Source organism: Ursus arctos, unplaced genomic scaffold (genome assembly GCF_023065955.2).
Source record: "Ursus arctos isolate Adak ecotype North America unplaced genomic scaffold, UrsArc2.0 scaffold_2, whole genome shotgun sequence".
NCBI classification, from domain to species: domain Eukaryota; kingdom Metazoa; phylum Chordata; class Mammalia; order Carnivora; family Ursidae; genus Ursus; species Ursus arctos.
The window spans coordinates 68383819-68403450 of NW_026622874.1; the positions used below are offsets into that span (position 1 = coordinate 68383819).

The 19632-nt window shown below is 49.3% G+C and overlaps 1 protein-coding gene across 2 annotated transcripts; it reads left to right on the forward strand.

The window, feature by feature from the left end:
• Positions 1-198: 198 nt before the first annotated feature.
• Positions 199-9421, forward strand: ZNF174 (zinc finger protein 174). Of its 2 annotated transcripts, none has more exons than XM_026520473.4 (3): positions 199-1338; positions 2387-2609; positions 5637-9421. In XM_026520473.4, exons 1-3 carry the CDS (start codon positions 931-933, stop codon positions 6221-6223), a joined length of 1218 nt encoding a protein of 405 aa, XP_026376258.1. In that variant the 5' UTR covers positions 199-930; the 3' UTR covers positions 6224-9421. The 2 variants fall into 2 exon arrangements, with proteins under 2 accessions (XP_026376258.1, XP_026376259.1); XM_026520474.4 differs by lacking the exon at positions 5637-9421 and adding an exon at positions 2883-5617.
• Positions 9422-19632: the final 10211 nt, after the last annotated feature.

Genomic DNA, 19632 nt, shown 5'->3' on the forward strand with positions numbered 1-19632 from the left:
GCGCCATTGGACTACAGCTCCCGCCGTGCACTGCGAAGGCTGGTCGCCGTCCCTCGCCAGCATCGACAGACTCAGCAGCAAATAGACGCGAGAGACCGTCCTCTAGGAGCCAATCCCCCAGGAGAGGGGGCTGGCCCTCCTGTGCCGTACTTCCCCGCGTCATTCCCCCTCAGCCAGTGGGAGTGTCCGCGACGAGCGGCCTCGGCCCCGCCCCCAGCTCAGGCTCCCGGGTTCCGCGTCCCAGGTCCCCAGAGAGGTGAGTCCGCGGCAGGTGGGCGCGGGGCACTGGCCTGTCGACTACGCTGCCGCCCCAGGCGTCAGCCCGCCGGGCTCCCACGCAGTCTCGAAGTGAAGCCGCGCGCGGGGGAGCCGCAGCTTCGCCCAGCTGGGGGGCCGCCGGGGCGCCCTCTGAGGCCGTAGCGGGCGGGCCTGCCGGGCGTCGGGAGCGAGCGGCCGCCGCGCTTCGCCTGCCCTGCGGCGAGCGGGGGGGGTCTTCCGCGCGGTCCGTGCTGCTAGCCCCGCAGCTCCTGGCGAGATGCTCGCGGTCGGCGCCGCCCGGGTGCCGGGGAGGTGGCGCAGGCCACCTGTGTGACAACTCGAACTTTTCCTGGGGTTTCCCGACCGCCAGTTGGGTCACGTTGCGCAATTCTACTGAGACGTCGTGCGTTTGTCGATGAAATAAAAGCAGGATTTTCCCCCAGTTCCTTTCAGGACGTTATGACTTTGCTCCATTTGAGACAGTTCAGGAAACTGCCAGAGGGACAGACTTTCCCCACGGTCAGGCCCTGTGTTGTCCCCGGGAGCTTCGGGCCTCTGTATGTCCCGCCCTCCCCAACATCTCGCTGACATTTAGAGAGACTTCTGCGGAACCATGAGCCCGAAGGCTTGAGCTGCTTCCGGGGAGAGAGAGCCCGTCTCCTGAGCCCCAAGATGGCGGCGAAGATGGAGATAACTTTGAGCTCTCAGTCCCACATTCAGGCTTCCTCCAAGCCAGAGAGACACATAATAACAAAGCTGGAAGACAAACGGGGACCCGCTCTGCAAAAAGACCGCCCCGATCCTGAGCTCTCCCGCCAGAGCTTTCGACGGTTTTGTTATCAAGAGGTGTCTGGACCCCAAGAGGCACTCTCGCGGCTCCAGCAGCTCTGCCGTCAGTGGCTGCAGCCCGATCTGCACACCAAGGAACAGATTTTGGAGCTGCTAGTGCTGGAGCAGTTCCTGAACATCCTGCCTCCGGAGATCCAGGCTCGGGTCAGACATCGATGTCCAACGAGCAGCAAGGAGATTGTGACCCTGGTGGAAGATTTTCAAAGAGCAGCCAAGAGACCAAAGCAATGGGTAAGGAGGGCCCTCTCTCATGGTTGCCAGGAATTCTTTTTATCTGGATAGTATCTGGTCTCTGGATCCCTCCCTAGTTAGTCAGAGTCCAGAAATGGGCCCAATGGCTTCAAATGTTGCTTCTGGCCTCTATTTGGGAACCCTCCCTGGGAGATATAAGAGTTTTCAGAAAACCCAGGCACTGGCACTCCAGTGGGAAAGTAGAGGATCAAGTAAGGTTCTTGCATTTTTGCCCACACATCTCCCCACACGCTTTTCTCCTGATGGTTTCCTATAGTCAGGATTTTTAGCAGGCAGGGTCATCTTGTTGGGTAGGAATTTGATTTGGGGGGGATTTCATGGTGGACCTTGCTTCAGTGCAGTGTCTTCCCTTTGGATCAGGAAGTTGCAGCTCACTTGGCCATTATTTCTTCCAACCCCCACCCTCCAATTCAGACCCCATTCAGGGCCTAGGCAGGAAGCAAACAACCATGTGCTTTGAGGAATGGAGGCAGTCAGGGAGCAGGGTGGGTGGTCTTCTCCTAGCCCTACTACTACTGGGATCTCCTTATCAGGGAAGCCTTGGGCAGAGCAATTTATTAGGTATGTTAGTTTTTTCGTGGACTCATCAACTGCTTCCCAATCCAACAGGGCCTGTTTCCAACAGAATCTGGCAAGTGGGTGAAATAGGGTGGACGTAGGGTGAGACATAGGGTGTCTGGATGGACATAGGGTGAGAATCTGCTAGGCCAGTGTCGTGACTGACTCTGCTATCTGTGCCTTCTGTCTGATGACTTTGAGGCCCTGAGAAAGACCCCCATTTAGGGTCACCCAATCAGGAAGTCTTGGCTGATTTGAAGCAGCCTCCATGGATTAGGATTAGTCTCCCTAATCATTCTGCACGTCCTTTCCTTTGGTACCTTTGAGAGTTTTCATAGTCTCTCAAAGTTGGCCTCCAGACTGTTGTCAGGAATTCCCAGGGTAAAGGGGTCATCACAGAGCAGTAAGAAGTCAAGGTGCCCCCAGTCAGTCCTCAAGCTGTGCTCTAATGCATGGGGCTTGTTCCTAGGTGGCCGTTTGTATGCAGGGGCAGAAGGTGCTCTTGGAGAAGACTGGATCTCAGCTTGGAGAACAGGAACTGCCAGACTTTCAACCTCAGACTCCTAGGAGGTATCCCAGGGAGAGCCCTCTGGAGGAGCCTTCCCAGGTGGGATCTCAAGACCAGCTGAGCTCTCATCATTGGGAAAAATCCCCACTCCTCCAGGAACCAAGCCCCAAATTGGCTGGCACAGGTAAACATTCCATGCCTCTTCTCTCCCTCTCCTAAATTCTTTACCTCCATCAGGATGGCTAATGGTTCTGAAACACCATAGACTGCATATTGGGTTTTTTAATGTTTGATGTAACAGTAGATCTTTATTTCCTAATGAATTTCATTGATTAGAATGGTAGTGATGGTGTATATAAGAAGTATGGTTTTATCATTTTCTGTTAATGACTTTTTGACAATCTGTTAATGACTCAGTGACATTGCATAACAGGATTAACTACTCTCTCCCCTTCAGAGCTTCTTGTAGTGAAGACAGAGCCACATATGACCACTGATGAACTTGCGTGCAAACCGTGGCTGAGTTTCGTCACTTAAAATGGTTCCAGGTTGGGAAGGGGCCTAGAGAGTGCAATACTTTAGAGGAAAAGTCCTGCTCCGTATTATTGTCTGCCTCTTCCTCCTCCTCTGCCATTGTATGTGCTTCAAACCTGGTGTCCATTTCCCCATCTGTCTGTGGTACATTGCCAGTCATTGCTGGCCCTACTGTACTCAGTCCTATCATCTCTAAGACATAACAGAGACACTTTGGCCAGTCTTAGTGATGTGAGTAGAGGGGATGGTCAGCAGGTTAGAGAATGTTACCAGAAGGCTGGAGCGCTTTGATTTCCTTAAGAATTGCTACATTCAGTGAAACACTTCAGTTTGGTTATTCCCGGAATTTAGGAATGGAGAAGACCTGGGGTATTCAGTGGAAAAGCACTGTGACCCTGGCTGAGCTCCTGCCCCATAACCTATGGGCTTCGTGGTCCTGAGCACACACACTCCCTTCTGCTTCATTGCAGGCAGCTCAGTGTGCATGCAGGCTCTCTCTCCTTTTATTTGATCACCAAAGGTAGATTCTCATGTTCCTCACCCCTAAGTTCCAGTAAAGCCTTCCTTCAGAGCTGCACTGCCCAGTAAGTTGCCATTCTCCACATGTGGCTATGTAAATTTTATTTATGGAGATATAATGCACATACCATGAGATTCACCCCTTTGAAGTATATGTTTCAGTGGTGTTTAGTACATTCACACACTTGTGTGACCATCCCCATTTGTCTAATTCTTGAAAATGTTCATGACCTCAAAAAGAAACCCAGACCCCTTGGCAGTCACTCTCCAGCGTCCCCTCTCCGGCCCCTAGCAACAACCATCTGCTTTGTCTCTGGATTTGCCTATTGTGGATATTTCAGAATCATATCTGTTGTGCTCTTTTGTGACTGGCTTCTTTCACTGAGAAGGTTTTCAAGGTTCATCCATGTTGTCACATGTGTCACTCCTTCGTCCTTTTTACGGCTGATACTGCGTTATATGGACATTTTGTTTGTTTATCAGTTGATGGTCATTTGGGGTGTTTCTACTTTTTGGCTGTTAGGAATAGTGCTTCTATGAACATTTGTGTACAAGTTTTTGTGTGGACTTATGTTTTCCTTTCTCTTGGCCGTATACCTAGGAGTGGAGTTGCTGGGTCAGACAGCAGCTCTATGTTTAACCTTTTGAGGAAACACCAGACTGTTTTCCAAAACAGCTGTGCCATTTTACATTTCCACCAGCAATCCCTGTGAGGATTCTGATTTCTCCAGTCAGCACTTGTCGGTTTTTCAGTTACAGCAATCGCATTAGGTGTGAAGTCGTATCTCATGAAGGTTTTATTTCCCTGATGGTGGATAATGTTGAGCATCTTTTCATGTGCTTATTGGTCAGTTGAATATCTTCTTTGGAGAAATATCTATTCAGATCCTTTGCCCATCTCTAAATTGTGTTAGTCTTTTGTTGTTAGAGTTCTTTATATATCCTGGATACTTGACCCCTACGTATAATTTGCAAGTATTTCCTCCCATCGATGGTTGTCTTTTCACTTTCTTGATAGTATCCTTTGAAGCACAAATGTTTCTAATTTTGATCAAGTCCAATTTATCTATTTTTCACTTAGTTTGCTTGTGTTTTGGTGACATATCTAGAATACCATTGCCTAATCCAAAATCACAAAGATTTACACCTATGTTTTGTTCAAAGAGACATTGGCTTAGCTCTTCTATTTAGGTCTTTGATCCATTTTGAGTTATTTTTTGTATGTGTTGTGAGGCAGGGGTCCAACCTCACTCTTTTGCTTGTGGAAATCCAGTTGTCCCAGCACCCTTTATTGAAAAGACTGTTCTTTCCCCCATTGAATTGCCTTGACAACCTTGTTGAAAAGCAGTTGACCATAATTGTTATAGGCTGCTTATTTAAATCTGAATTAAAATTTAGTAAAATTGGATAAAATTTAAAATTCCGTTTTCTCCATCACATTAGCCACATTTCAAGAACTCAGTAGCCCCATGTGGCTAGTGGCTGCCATATTGAATAGTATGTGCGCGTGCCCATGTCCGCACACACACTTCCCACGTGGCAGGAATCCTGTGGGATAACACAGCTGAAGATCCTCCAACTTGCCCACAGACATTCCAGCTTGGTTCTGTCCTGATCCTCAATCATCGTGGTCAGATATTGCAGAGTTTCTGAAATTAGGATACATGTCTAGCCCATATTGCAGTTTGTAACCCTAATGCTGTCACGTTTGTAATGAAAGAACATACCACATTTGCTGGGTTTCCCATTATTTAAAGAGCCAGTGGTGATCATTCCGTGTCCATGTGAGTGAGTTGATTTGCAGTGTTGAAAGTTCAACTCTCTCCTTTCTTTTCATTTAGTTAATTGACACTCAGGTCTGATGGGTTTGCTTTTCCTTATTTATTTTCCCTAACCTTTTCCTAAAGGTAGGAAGGAGAGATGGGGTTGGAGAGCTTGGTTCCTAACTTTGATATAAATTACAGTCACCCAAGGAGCCTGTTAGCCACATAGATTTCCAGGTTCCCCATTCTGACTCAGCAGCCATGGGGATGCAGGGGTAGCCTACTTGTGTAACAGGTGCCCCAAATGACTCAAATGCAAGTTGCCAGTGGAGGACCACACTTCAAGAATATTTCTTGGCTCTTTTGCTGAGCTTCTTTCTTCTTTCTGATTATAGAGGCCCCCAGAATGAAAAGTGACAACAAGGAAAATCCACAGCCAGAGGGGGCTAAAGGAGGAAAGCCATGTGCAGTGTCCCCTGGCAGATCCAAAGGGAATGGTCTGCAGAGTCCTGAGCCGAGAGGGGCGAATATGAATGAATCCCGCTTGACACGGAGGCAGGTCAGCCCCCCAAATGCTCAGAGGCCATTTGCTCACTACCAGAGACACTGCAGGGAACTGGAATACATCAGCAGCCCCCTGAGAGAGCTGAAGAAAAGCAAAGGAAGCAAAAGGAGCCTGAGCAGTCGTTTGCAACGTCTTGGTCACCAGCCAACCCGCTCAGCAAAGAAACCTTACAAATGTGATGACTGTGGGAAAAGCTTCACGTGGAATTCGGAGCTGAAAAGACACAAGCGTGTACACACAGGGGAGAGGCCCTACACATGTGGAGAGTGCGGGAACTGCTTTGGGCGCCAGTCAACCCTGAAACTGCACCAGAGGATCCACACCGGCGAGAAGCCATACCAGTGCAGCCAGTGTGGGAAAAGCTTTCGCCAGAGCTCAAACCTCCACCAGCACCACAGACTCCACCACGGGGACTGAAAACAGGGCTTCGTTTTCTCTGTTCAGAAAGAAGGCAACTGTGTTTCTCCTTCCCCTTACTTGCATGTAAATCACAGACTGTCTGTGTGACTTACAAGGAAAGCAAGAAGTCCCTGAGGAATGCCGGTGCATGTTTGGCTGCTGAGGAGTCCCAGAAGACACCAGGGGGGTCGTGATAGAGCAAAGAGATTGCAGGTCTGGGTGTTGGGTCACAGAGAACCGGGGTTTCGCTAAGACAATCCGGCCAATCCTGCAGGTGCCCCTGCCCCTTTATTTATCCTCTAAACATGTCCAAGGGTAAATTACATACATACTTAATGTACTTGCTATCATACCAGACAATCTTAATCACACACACACTTCTTTAATAAAGATCAGTGATCCACTAGAATTTCAAGGCAAAAGTTAATTGGAATATAAATGCCCTAATATTCTTACTATAATTCCTGGCTGTTCATAACAACACATGAAGTGAGAGTTTGAACGTGTTTGTATGAGGAGAGGATTTCCAAGTAAATAGTGCTTTTACACACACACACACACACACACACACACTCACACACACGGAGGGATCTATTTATATGAAAGGACCTTTGATTTAGGAAGAAATCTCCACAGCTGCCGCAGCCCTCACCCAGACAACGGGAAAGCGACAACAGGAAAAAAGCACGTAGCGTGTGTAGACAGCTAAGGACATGCCAAAGGGACCCTTACTACTCTCCTTACTCACTTAGGCTGGCAGCCTTAAGAATAACAAAGTGATTGGGGTGATGAAGTGTTACAGAAATGGATTATTTCAGTACATTTACTTAAACTCATTGAAATGGGTTAATTTTATGATAATATAAATTATATCTCAATGAATTTTCTTAAAAAACGCAAAATATATTTGTATAAAATGTAAAAGTCCTGGAATGAGGCCAGAGAGTTGATCAAATTCCATCCTTTCATTTGCTCAAAGTAAGAATCCAAACCCAACCAGTATCGTTTTCAGTCAGCCAGAGCAAGCCAGCGGCCCTCTGAGTTCAGAGAAGACCTCCGGTAGCTGGGTGCAGTGCCTCCAGCAGGAAACGGGTAGGCGGCATTCTTGCTAAAGCATCGGTATCCTCCAGTCATTGCCAGTCATCTCTGGGCTGTGTTCTCTGCTGCATCCTCACCCCCCAGGGCTCTGCACATGCTGTTCCCTTTGATTTTAGGACCTGCCACCCCCATTGCTTCCTCCCTCCCCCATCTCACAGGAGCGTCCTACTCAGCAAAATCCTCTCTGACCGTGCCGGGCTGACTATACTGTGTCACTCCCTCCTCCACTCCACATACTGGTGGTGCTCAACCTGGGAGCAGATTTGCCCTCCCCCTTCCTCTGGAGGGACATTTGGCCATGTCTGGAAATGCTGTTGGTTTTTATGACTTGTGGGGAGGAAGGGTCACTCCTGGCCTCTCGTAGGTAGAGACCAGGGATGTAACTAAACGTCCTATAGTGCACAGGACAGCCCCACAGCAGAGTTACCTGGCCCAGTGTCAGTTGTGCCAAGATTGGGGAGCTGTACCGTACACAGTAAAAGCTCTTTAGGGACAAGAACCTTATTTTTCCATCATTTTAGCTTTTAGACTAAGTCCAAGCCCAGCCAAGGGAAATACATGTTCATTCAGGGCTCGGTCCTGCCTGAACCAGAGACCCTGGTGACAGTGTGTTGAATGCAGCTGACAAAGCCTCTTGTCTTTTGGGCAGAGAGAGACTTAATGGAAGCTTAGTGGCCTTTAGACTACGTCACAGTCCCCTTCCCAGCTTGTCTTTATTACTGTGCCTGCACCTTACCCTCGCCCGTCTGTCACCTCTCACCGGTCAGGGTCTCTTGATTCCTCATTTGCTCCCACCTCATCCATCTTTTTCCGGGACAGTTTTGCTGTCACAAGACCCTCCTAATCATGGTTACGTCTGTGTCAGTTTCCTCTTGTCGCTATAACATGATCACAAACGTAGTGGCTTCAAACAACACAAACATAATCTCTTAGAGTTCCAAAGGTCCGAAGTCCAAAATCAGTTTCACAGAACCAAAATTAAGGTGTCCGAGGGGAGAATCTGTTTCCTTGCCTTTCTTGGCTTCCAGTGGCCACTTCCTCTGTCTTAAAGTGCATGCCTCCTTCCTCTGTCATCACATCACCTTGTCATCTGACGCTGACTATATAAAGGGCCGTCATGATTATATTGGGCCCGTCCAGATAATCCAAGATAATCCCCCCATCTCAAGATTCTTAATCACATTTGCACAATCCCTTTTGCCATATAAGGTAACATTCACAGGTTCCAGGGATTAGAATGTGAACGTATTTGGGGGGCCAGATTCAGCCAACCATACCTGTCTGTTGAATCAACTTGGTTAGTGAAAGATCTCTCCTAAAAGCAAATGAACATAGATACCCACTCTTCTTATTTATGAGTTGGGATAGGAACTCTTCCTTAAATGAAACCTTTGTTTGGTATATGTTGAAGAACCTGTATGTGGTTTCTCTCTTCTGAACAAACTAACTGCTGAATCTTAAAGTCTTTGGGTATCTGTTCAACTGTGGTCCTTGAATAAATGTGACAAAATTACCAATCTGAATATCACTCCTTCCCAAAAGGTTTTCAAGCCTGTGATGCTACCTCGCCTCTCCTAGTCCAGTTTTCCTCTGGCAGATGAGGCTCAACTCCAGGCAAGGAGTCTGAGGGAGTCTGAGGGCAGGAAGAAGGCGCCCAGCCACATTTGCAGGTGTACTCAGTTCGTCAGATGTAGGATTGTCCCCGTCTCCCTTGCCCGTGCATGGTTCACCAGAGGGCCTCCGCCCAGACCACTGACTTGCAGGCTTGCAACTAGCTACCCCATATAAGAAATACTCTTTCTCTTCACCCATGAGCAACCTGTAAGGTTTACCATCTTTTCTTGGTTTGGCCTGTATTTAGCCATGGAGGGGGATGACTCCGACTCAAGTTGTTTGGTTCCCTGGTGGCCCCCAGTGAGACGGGGAGAGGGAAACATCATGCACAATGGGGAATCTGGACCTCACAGATGTCCCTGAAAAGCATTTTCCACCTACAGTAGATAAGGACTTGTAAAACCCTTCCCATAATACTGTTACCACTCCTGACAGAATTAATGACTCCTGAATACCATCCAATACACAGTGTTGAAATTTCCCCCAATGTTTCCAAAAGAAAAATGCTGTTTTTATGGCTTTATTGAGATCTATTTCACATAGAACGTTCATCCATTTATATAGTTCAATAATTATATTCACAGAGTTGTGCAGCCAGCACCACAATCTAATTTGAGAACATTTTCAATACCTAAAAAGAAACCCCATCATATTTAGCAGTTACTCTGCATCCCTGTGCCCCCTTGAGCCCCCTCTTCACTCAGCACAGTGTCTTCAAGGTTCAGTTGTGTCATAGCAGGTGTCAGTACTTTATCTTTTCTGTGACCGAATAATAGTCCACTGTGTGGATGGACCACTTCTGTTTATCCATTTATCCAGTGGACATTTGGTTGTTTCCATTTCAGGGCTCTTGTGAATAGTGCTGCTGTGAACGCGTGTACAAGTTTTTCTGTGAATGGGGCGCCTGGGTGGCTCAGGCGGTTAAGCATCTGCCTTCTGCTCAGGTCATGATCCCGGGGTCCTGGGATCGAGCCCCACATCGGGCTCCCTGCTCAGTGGGGAGCCTGCTTCTCCCTCTCCCTCTGCCTCTCCTCATTGCTCTTGCTCTTTCTTTCTCTCTCAAATAAATAAATAAATAAATAATTTTAAAAATCTAAAACAACGTTTTTCTGTGAACACGTATTTTCCTTTCTCTTGGGTAAATACTAGGGAGCGGAATTGCTGGGTCATGTGGTAACATTACGTTTAGCCATTTCTGAGGAGCTGCTAGGCTGTTCTCTACAGGGTCTGCACCCCAGCTGCCCACCTGTAGTGTGTGGGCGTCTCAGTTTCTCCACATCCCGGTCAGCACTTGGTATCATCAAATTGATTATAGCCACGCTAGTCCGTATGAAGTGCTGTCTCACTGTGGTTTTGGTTTGTGTTACCCTGATGTTGGGCATCTTTTCATATGTTTACTGGCCATTTGGGTATCTTCTTTGGAGAAATGGCTATTCAGAACCTCTGCTCTTTTAAAATTCACTTGTCTTTTCATTGTTGTAAGAGTCCTTTATAGATCCTGGAATCAAGTCCTTATCAGATATAGAGCTTGCAGATATTTTCTCCCATTCTTTTGTAATGTATTTTTGTACAATTACAATACATCTTTTAAAGCAGCTGTCACCTGCCAAAATACAAAAGTGACCAATATGGTCACACTTCCTGTATTGCCGGTGAAATAGAAGTGTGAGAAACCGTCTCCAAATGTCACTCTCTAGAATGGTTCTAGAAACTTGTCTTGGACCAGATAAGGGCAGAGCCAGCTAGACAAACCCCAAGGACCTACCTTGTCCTGGGGGTGACTTGGACGTAGTCAGATCTGAGGCAGCTCATTAGGCCGGAGGAGTGGACTTTGTGCCAAGCTAAGACGGAGGCATGGCTTTGTGCCCAGCTCTGTCATTCTCCAGCCCGGTAACCTGGAGGCATCCAGGCCTGTTTCCTCTACTGGAAATGGGAACACCTGCCCTGCTTCCCACACATGATTGGTGAATGAACGTGTGTACGTGAAAGCACTCTGTGTCCTGGACAGCATCATACGAAAGGAAGGTGAATTATGCATCAAGTAATATGGAGCTTCTTGAAGTCTCCTCTCAGCCCTTCAGATCCTGAAATGAGCAAAGAGGCTGCAGGAATTTGAGGAAGGAGAGGTCTTATTTCCTGGACTTGGCTTTTTTTTTACACATTATCTCATAGGAGATAATGTCCTGAAAGGGAGAAGAATTTCTCCAGAAGGCTGTTTGTGAATAAAATTGATGTCCTAGAGAGAGGGGCCCCAAAGCAGAGGCACCCCCTCTTAGCATGGCCCTTCATGCTGCTCTTGGCTTTTTCTTTTTCTACTGTAGTAAAATATACATACGGTTTACCACTTTAACCATCCGTGACAGTACAGTTTGGTGGCAGGAAGCACATTCACCCTGTTGTGCAGCCCTCACCACCATCCCTCTCCAGAACTACTACTTCCCAAACTGACACTCTGTCCCCATGAAACACTCCTCATTCCCCTCCCCCGGCACCCACCCTTCCACTTTCCGTCTCTGTGAGGTTGTCGACTCTAGGGACCTAGTGTAAGTGAAGTTACACAGTAGTTGTCCTTTTGCGACCGGCTTCTTTCACTCAGCATCATGTCCTCCGGGTTCGTCCATGCTGTAGCGTGCATCAGAATGTCCCTCCTTTTTAAGGCTGAATAATATTCTACTGTACAGATGGACCACATTTTGTGTATCCATTCTTCTGTTGGTGGATATTGGGGTTGTTTCCATCTTTTGGATATTGTGAATAACGTGTTCCTTACTTTTTGCAAATACGTAATTTTCAAAAACCCAATGAAAAGTTTGCCACAGGGCCACAGAGCCTCGTGAGAGTGGCACCCTGCATTAGTGTTCCTGGAGTAGCTGCAAGCAGGAATTGGGCCAAGGTCTGGGGCGGGGGGGGCTTGCTCTAAAAGGAGGAGCAGAGGGTCAAGGTCAAGGAGAGAGACCGGGATGGCAGAGGGAGGGTGTCCCTGACAGGAGCAGCTTTAAGCATCTTTTGAACACCCGAAAACAAAGGTTAAAAATTGGGGCTACCTGGGTCCCACTGTGAGATGTGAGGATGTCTGGGGGTAATGGCGGGGGGAGGCCACCTGCACTGGGGACTCAGGTTTATCAGCAGAGGACAGGAGGTGTTTGCTTTCACCAGCTGGGGGTGGGGGCTGAGTCGATGGATTCTGAGCCTGACAGTCCCAGGAAATGGCAGAGCCTAGGAAGTAACGCAGCAGAGAAGTACAATTCATGTGGAGCGTGGGTGTTGAGGCCAAAGACCGTGTCTGGAGGAGGAGTTTAAGGCACTTGCTTTACCTTTTGGAAAACTTTAAGAAGGGAGTGATGGGAAACTGTTCAGGGTAGCCAGGTGTTTTAGTCTGTTCGGGCTACTGTAACTAAGTACCAGACTCCATGGCTTAGAAACAACAGACAGGATCTCTCACGGTGCTGGAGGCTGGAAGTCCAAGATCAGAGGGCCAGCACCCCCAGGTCGTGTTCGGCAAGAGCCCTCTTCCTGGCTCATAGTCGGCATCCTGTCACTATGCCCTCACATGGTGGAAGGGGTGAGGACGCTCTCTGGGGTCTCTTTATAAGAACAATAATCCTGTTCATGAGGCTGCACCCTCATGACCTAAGAGCCTCCCAAAGGCCCCACCTCCTAATACCATCATCTTTGGGGGTTCAGATTTCAACATACGAATTTTGGGGAAGCCTCAAACATTCAGACTGTAGCACCAAGTGTGCGTGAACTTTGGCTTTGGACAGACTTAGTTCCAGTCCTGACTCTAGATCCCCTCTCAAACATGTTTCTTCCGCTTTGTAAGGTTTAAATGAGACTCTCCGAGTTGTGTGCTTCCAGTGCTGTGTTAGTTGTCTCAGGTTCTGAGGTGCTGGACTTCGAGCCGAGCAGGCCTTTACCCCTGGGGCCTTGGTTGCTTCTGTGAGTACCCTGGAGAGGGGATGGGCAGGGGCAGGGGCTATAGCCTCTAGAATGCCCCACACAAAGGCTTTGTAAACATCTGTCCATCTGAACTCTTCTGAATGCAGGGAAGGAGCCCGCCATGGATGGTGTTTTCAGGGTGAAGGTGAAGTAAAGCATTTGAGGACACAGAAAGCTCTGGATAGCATGCCCCTGTCTATCCACTTCTGAGGCATATATGGCACCAAGCAGATGCTTCCCTGGGCAGGAAGTACTGTTCTAGAAGAGGACAGGAAGAGTCCTGTCTGACCCAGGATTTGGAAGAATCAGAGGTCATGGAGGACACCAGAATCAGAGATCTGCCCTCAGGAAGAAATCGGAGCTAAGGAGGAAGTTCTCTCTGATAGAGAAGTTTGCTCTAGAGAGTAAGGGACCTCCTGAGGGAGGCAGAGGGGACGGGGTGCCTAGTTCTATCCCAGAGGTCTACTCACCCTGGGGGAGCTGAGGGGCTGATTGGCAAGTGTCACTTCCAAGGCTGACTTGCATCTGCTCTCCTTTCATCTTGATTTTCCACTCAGGGCCAAGCTCTTCCCCCCAAACCCCAGAGAAAACCCTCCCACCCCATTCTTTGAAACTACGTGACCTATTTTCCCTTTGCAACCGGTGGGTTATGTGGATGGAAACTGCCTAAACCGGGACACCCATCTTTTCTATTGTTTCTTTATCTTGCTGGGAACTGCATTCTTCCATTAACATCCAGCTTATTTGATTATTTACTTTGATTTATAGTATTGAGCAAATTCTGTAGAGATTAGTTGCAAATGCTGTTTTAACAGCTCATCTTACAAGAGACTCTACTCTTTGTACAGAGAAGACAAAAGCAGCTTTACTATCAGGTCTGCACACAAATAAGCTGGTAGCGGAAATTATTTTCATGTTTTTGATATGTTATTTGGTATATTAAATTTAAATGTATTGCATCTGTAAAATACATATTTCAACTTCTTTTACTTCAAAGTTTATTTTTTATTTATTTTTAAGATTTTATTTATATTTTAGAGAGAGTACAAGCAGGGAGAGCGACAGGCAGAACAGGCAGGAGGAGAATCAGGCTCCCCGATGAGCAGGGAGCCCGATGTGGGACTTGATCCCAGGACCCTGAGATCATGACCTGAGCTGAAGGCAGACACTTCACTGACTGAGCCACCCAGGTGTCCCCAAAGTTTATTTTTTAAATTGAGATATAATTCAAATACTCTAAAATTCATCCTTTTAAAGTATATAGTTCAGTGCTTTTTTTGTATATTCACAAAGTTATGACCAGATACGTGACTATTTGAGAGAGACAAGTGACTGCTTCACACGGAGCTAGCTGATAACACAGCTAGCATGCTGCTGTAGCGGACTTCACGAGACAGCTTGGGAACCTGGGAAAGGCAGTGAGCCAGGAGCCTGATGACCCCGCTTCCATCTGTAGTGTGCAGTCTTTGAGCTCAGTAAAATCAGGGGCTTAGACAAAATCCTCTCTAGTTTTCTTTTCAGTTCTACTCTGAGCTGCCAGTCTATACCTGGAAAGTTTGGTTCTGTCCGAGTAAAGGTGACCCTCAGAGCTCCAGAGTGAGGATTCTTGTTGGAAGCCTTGGAGACAGGACCCCGGGGGGAAGAGGAAGGCATCTGTTCAGGGTACCCCACCCCACCCCTCAAGGTGGGGAGCTTATCACCCATCGAGTGTTTACTCTCTCGGTCTCTTCTGGCCCTTCCCACCCAGCATCCTGGCTTCCTGGGCTCTCTCTGCAAATCCTCCATCAGGGTTACCACCTCTTTTCACCCTCTGGGCGCTCATGCTGAACCCAGGGTGGATCTCTCAGACAGGACAGTTACAAGCACTGCAGCAGCTTCAGGATCTGCTCCTTGGGAGACATCTCTGGCGCTACCACTGATGGCACAATCCCCGATGGTGGCCAAGAGCCTCCTTGGCCCAGCTACCTCCTCATGCCAGAGGGTCTGATGCACTGACAGCAGTGTTTCAGGACCAAGATCATAGGTCTGTGGGTAGGATTCCCACCCCCACGTGGCATCTTTAATCAGAAGGCTTTCTAGTTCTAGGGGGTGGGGAGGTCCAGGGCACCCAAGTTTGCAGCCATCTTATGGCTCAGGGAACAGCCTCATACCAGCTAGGACTGGACCTGGGAAGGTCACACCCTGTATCTCTGTAGGGTGTGGTTAGGCATCTGGGTTCTCCAGTTTCTGGCTGTTTTTCCCTGGAGACAGACAGTACATGGGAGCAGGGAAAGCCTGCTACATAGGCGGGGTCAGCTGACACATTAGAAGCCTGTGTAAGGTTCTCCCTTAGAAACAGCCTCCCCCGGCCCTGTGTCCTTTCCAGAGGTCTCCAACCAGTGGACTCCCAGTCACTGTTCAGCTCTCAGAAGAAAGTGGGCTCGCTGAGCTTCTGGGCCTGCTGAAATACCTCTCCTGGCGCAACACACCTCTCCTCTATAGCACTTAGCACAGCTGCAGCGTCACTCGTGATTAACTGTCTCCCTACGAAGTTAGAAAACCCACAGATTAATGAGGAGGCAGGATAACCTCTCTTCACAGAGCGGCCGCCATCCAGTCACCCAATCCAGAAACTTCCAAGTCCTCTCTTACTCCCTCCCTTCTCCCCGGCCAAATCGTTACTTTTGCCTCCTGAATCTGTCTTGAAGCCACTGTCTCTTCCTCATTCCCAGGACCCCACCTACTCCAGGCCCTCTTCTCTCACTTGCTCCAGTGCCACCCTCTGTCCCAGCCTGCACCGCAAAGCAGGGTACCCTGCCCGGCCTTCCCGCCCCACGACGGATCAGAGGGCCCCTCACCCAAGGCGGCAAGCGCGGGGGGGGTGGGGCGCAGAAGGCGGGGGATCGGGGAGCCGAGAGCCGGGCACGGTATCTCCTCTAATGGGCCCGGGACGTGGTCCGCGGAAAGGGTGGTCCTCGGCTCCCCCAAGGACGAGTGCACAGGCCCCTCCCGTGAAGCAAGGCCCGGCCGGCACCTCCCAGGTGGACCCATTGGGCACAGGCAACCACAGGAGAAGCGGGCAACAGTGAGGGACGGAACTTCGACAGGAAGTACCCTGTCCATTCCTCTCTGATTGGGCCGTCCGGCACCCCGCCCGAGGGAGCCTCGCCTCCCGCTGCCGGTCTCAGCTGTCAATGTGAAGCGGCGGGGGGGGGGGGGGGGGGCGCCGTGGAGCTCTCTGGGCGATGTAGTTCCAGCCCGCTCCGCCTCCAACGTGGGTGGGAAGGTTTGGTGCGGGTGATCGCTTGAGACCGTTAGCCTCAAGCTGAAAGGCTGTCCTGGAGGCTTGCTCGTTAAGTTTGTTCGCTCTTGTGATAAATATTTATTAAATGCCTACTACAACCCAGGCACCATCAGGTGCTGGGGTTACTATGGTGAACCCAGACCATGTGCATGCTTATTAGAAAGCCCAGTGTTGGGGGGGAGGGGAACAGACATGAATCAGATAATTGCACAAACAAATGTAAAACTGCAACCGTAACTATTAAGGAGAAAACTTAAGCAGGAATCACGTGGTGGGAAATGACTGGGGAAGGCTCTACTTGAGAGAAGAAGGTCAGGGCCTCCGAGGTTTCTCCTGCTAGGACAACCATTTGATGGCAGTAATGATTCCTCAGAGATGTACTTCATAGCATCTCCCTTAACCCTTACACACTCGAAGGTAGATGTTATGATTATTCTTTGGGCCTTCGAGGAGACCCAGACTCAATCATTTTCTGAAGTTAGCACGATCACAGGTAGCTGGACTTGAACCGCACACCTTCAACAGTGAACCTGAGACTTCCACCCTGTCTCCTCCTACTTTGTACCACACCCTGCAATCCAGCCCTGTTTTCTGCATGTGGGAAACGTGGATGGTAACAGTGGTGAACTAATCCAGGAAAAGTGCTCAGCACAGGAGGGCCAGGCACAGAACAAGCCCTTGATTAGTATTGGACGTTTCCATCACTACTCTAATTGCCTCTCTCTACTCTGACTTACCTGTTACTCAGCCCCCATCCTCTCTTCTTTCTGCAGTATCCCTTACAGTCACCTCTTCTCTTCCACTTTGTATATGTAATTTTGGTGGGGCTGACCCCAACCGCAGCTCCAGGAGAGTGCATGACAAGCAGGCCTGGCCAGTCTACTCCATTCCCCCAGCCACAGTGGTTGGTTCAGAGATGGGCTCATGAGCCACATCAGTCAAATGAAACTTAACTTCTAAGAGGAATGTGGAACTGTTAGCCAAGTTCCCTTTTGTTCCAGAGTGTTCAGGGTGACAATAGTTCCCCTTCTTGTATTTTCCTGGGCAGCCTAGCGTACAAGTGTAGGACCATTCTGCCCACTTTGGGTGCTTACCCCTCCCCCACTGAGGGGATCTTTTAGAATGGGAACAGTACTGGCAATAATGTTGTCAGGCTAGCTACCCTCTGTGCCAGTGACCTGTTTTAATCACTAATGCTTTACTCACAGCAGGTTCAAGGCAGTAGGATGTGTAGACCCAACTCTTTAAGCTCTCCTTATCTGTTGTATTACCTCAACACAATTCTATTTGAAATGCATGGGGTGACTGGGTGGTTCAGTTAGTTGGGCGTCTGCCTTCAGCTGGGGTCTTGATCCCAGGGTCCTGGGATCAAGCCCCACAATGGGCTCTCTGCTCAGTGGGGGCTGGATTCTCCCTCTCTCTCTGCCTGCCACTCCACCCGCTTGTGTTCTCTTTGTCAAATGAATAAGTAAAATCTTTTGAAAAAAATGAGATACAAACTACATTTACCTCACTTCCTTCAAATGTGGCTTATAGCAATTGTGCCTCTTTGCTAAATTATTCCTTCCAAGCAATAGAACATCGTAACATTTTTATCCCGAGAACTATCTTAGTCAAGCTTTTTGCTAAATTCCTTACAGCTTTTCTGAGCCACTGTTAAACCTCCTGTCTACTTGTAAATGACAGCACTAACGGCTATTCCCTTTCCTCCTGCCTGTCTTGTAGCTGTATCCAACAGTATAAAAGTGACAAGAGCCACAGGAATTTCATTCTTTAAATGCACAATTTTAAGCACTTGCCATGTGTCCGTCCCTGCCCCCACAGAGACATTAAATCACTGGTTGTATAATTACTATTCCAATTTTGTAATGGTAGATAGGAATGCAGGTGTGTGTGTGTGCGGTGTTCCAGGTAAAAGGAAAAGTATGTTCACAGTTTCTGAGGAAATAAAGAGCTTGGTACATTTGATGAATTGAAAAAAAGGCAGTGCAGATGGAGAGAGAGAATAAAGATAGTAGCTGGGGTTGGCAGAGTAATGGTTAGAAAGGTTATGTTGAATATTTTGGATGTTTATCCTAAGGAAAATGGGAAGCCAGTGGAAGATGTCAAGTTGGATGGTGACATGATCAGGTGTGTTGGCTGCGCTGGCAGAGAACAAGTGATGTGCGAGGTTAGAGGGCTATTTCAGTCGGCCCCAATGGTGCTGTTAAGAATGGTGACAGTGGAGAACCAGTCAGGTCTGAGAGAGAATTTTTAGGCAGAAGCCACAGGACTTGATGGAATGGTTGAGCAGAGGAAGAGGGAGTGCGCTGGTAGCATGATCAATTGTGTGTTTGTGGCGCCACATGCTGGAGGCAAACAGATCAAGAGCTAAAAGCTTAAAAGCTTAAGTTCAGTGTAGGGCATGTGTTTTGATGCCTCAGACATTCAAAAGCAGATGTCTCACAGACACTTGAATATAGGGATCTGGAATGCAGGGAGAGAAGAAATGTGGGCGAGACATAAAGTGAGGTCTTTGTAGTCATGGAAGTGGTGAAGCTCTCTTGGGGGGGGGACCCCGTACTCAGGTGAGCTGAGGATACAGTAAGCAACAGAAGCATGTTAAAATTCGGCTGCGAGGCGCACAGAGAGCCGACGAGGAGAGTGGCGCTAGTTCTAGAGAGGGCAAGTCGGAACCACAAAGTGTCCCTCTCAACAAGCCAAAGGTACACAAGCTGGGCGAGCCGGCAGCTTCGCATTGCCAAAGCGGGCTTCGGGCCTGGAAGGCAGCGCGGGCTCCCCCCGCCGCTGGCGCGCGGTCTGTGCCTAGCGTCGAGGGACGGAGATTCCTCTGGCCCCCAACAGTCATACCCGTGGTGCAGAGGGCAAGACTGGAGGGACCCGTCGTCAAACGCTCTCGGCCCCATCGCCCAGTTTGTGGAGGCCGCCCCGCGGTGGGTGCCTGGAACGGGTTGTGAGTCAGTTCAAGCCCACCGCCAGAAGCCCACCACCGAACGGATCCCAGCCGCCCCAGGAGCGCGCAGCAGTGCTGCGCGACGGGGTCGCCGGAAGTGAGCGCACCACTTCCGGTTCCCAGCCCTGTGGGCCTTTCTAGCGCTCCTCATCTCGCTGGCATTCCCGCCGGCCTGCAAGGCTGGCTGCGAAGCGCTAGCCTCCGCGTCGCTCCGGAGCCGCGCAGAGCCTTCTGGGAGCCGTACGGCGCAAGGCCGGCTACCACCCCCGGCGCTGGGCGGGTAGGGTAGCACGCGGGCCTTTGCCGCACTGCGTGGCCGCAGGCGTCCAGCCCTCCGTACTGCGGCGGCGGAGCCGGGGTTGGAGGGGACTTCGAAGTCTGGGGCTGCCTCACGGGATTGCGCTGGAACTTTCTTCTACGTTTCGGGGAGCTAACGATTTGTACCCGCCGAGATCATGCATTCACGCTCCATACCCACAGCCCCGCCCGTCTTCAAAATTCGCTGCCATCCAAAACCACTAGCGTGTAGAACAAGTTCAC

Coding starts and splice junctions, on each gene's coding strand:
- ZNF174 (XM_026520473.4), top strand. CDS start 931: ATGGCGGCGAAGATGGAGATAACTTTGAGCTCTCAGTCCCACATTCAG. Junction 1,339..2,386: donor CCAAGAGACCAAAGCAATGG/GTAAGGAGGGCC, acceptor GCTTGTTCCTAG/GTGGCCGTTTGTATGCAGGG. Junction 2,610..5,636: donor CCCCAAATTGGCTGGCACAG/GTAAACATTCCA, acceptor TTCTGATTATAG/AGGCCCCCAGAATGAAAAGT.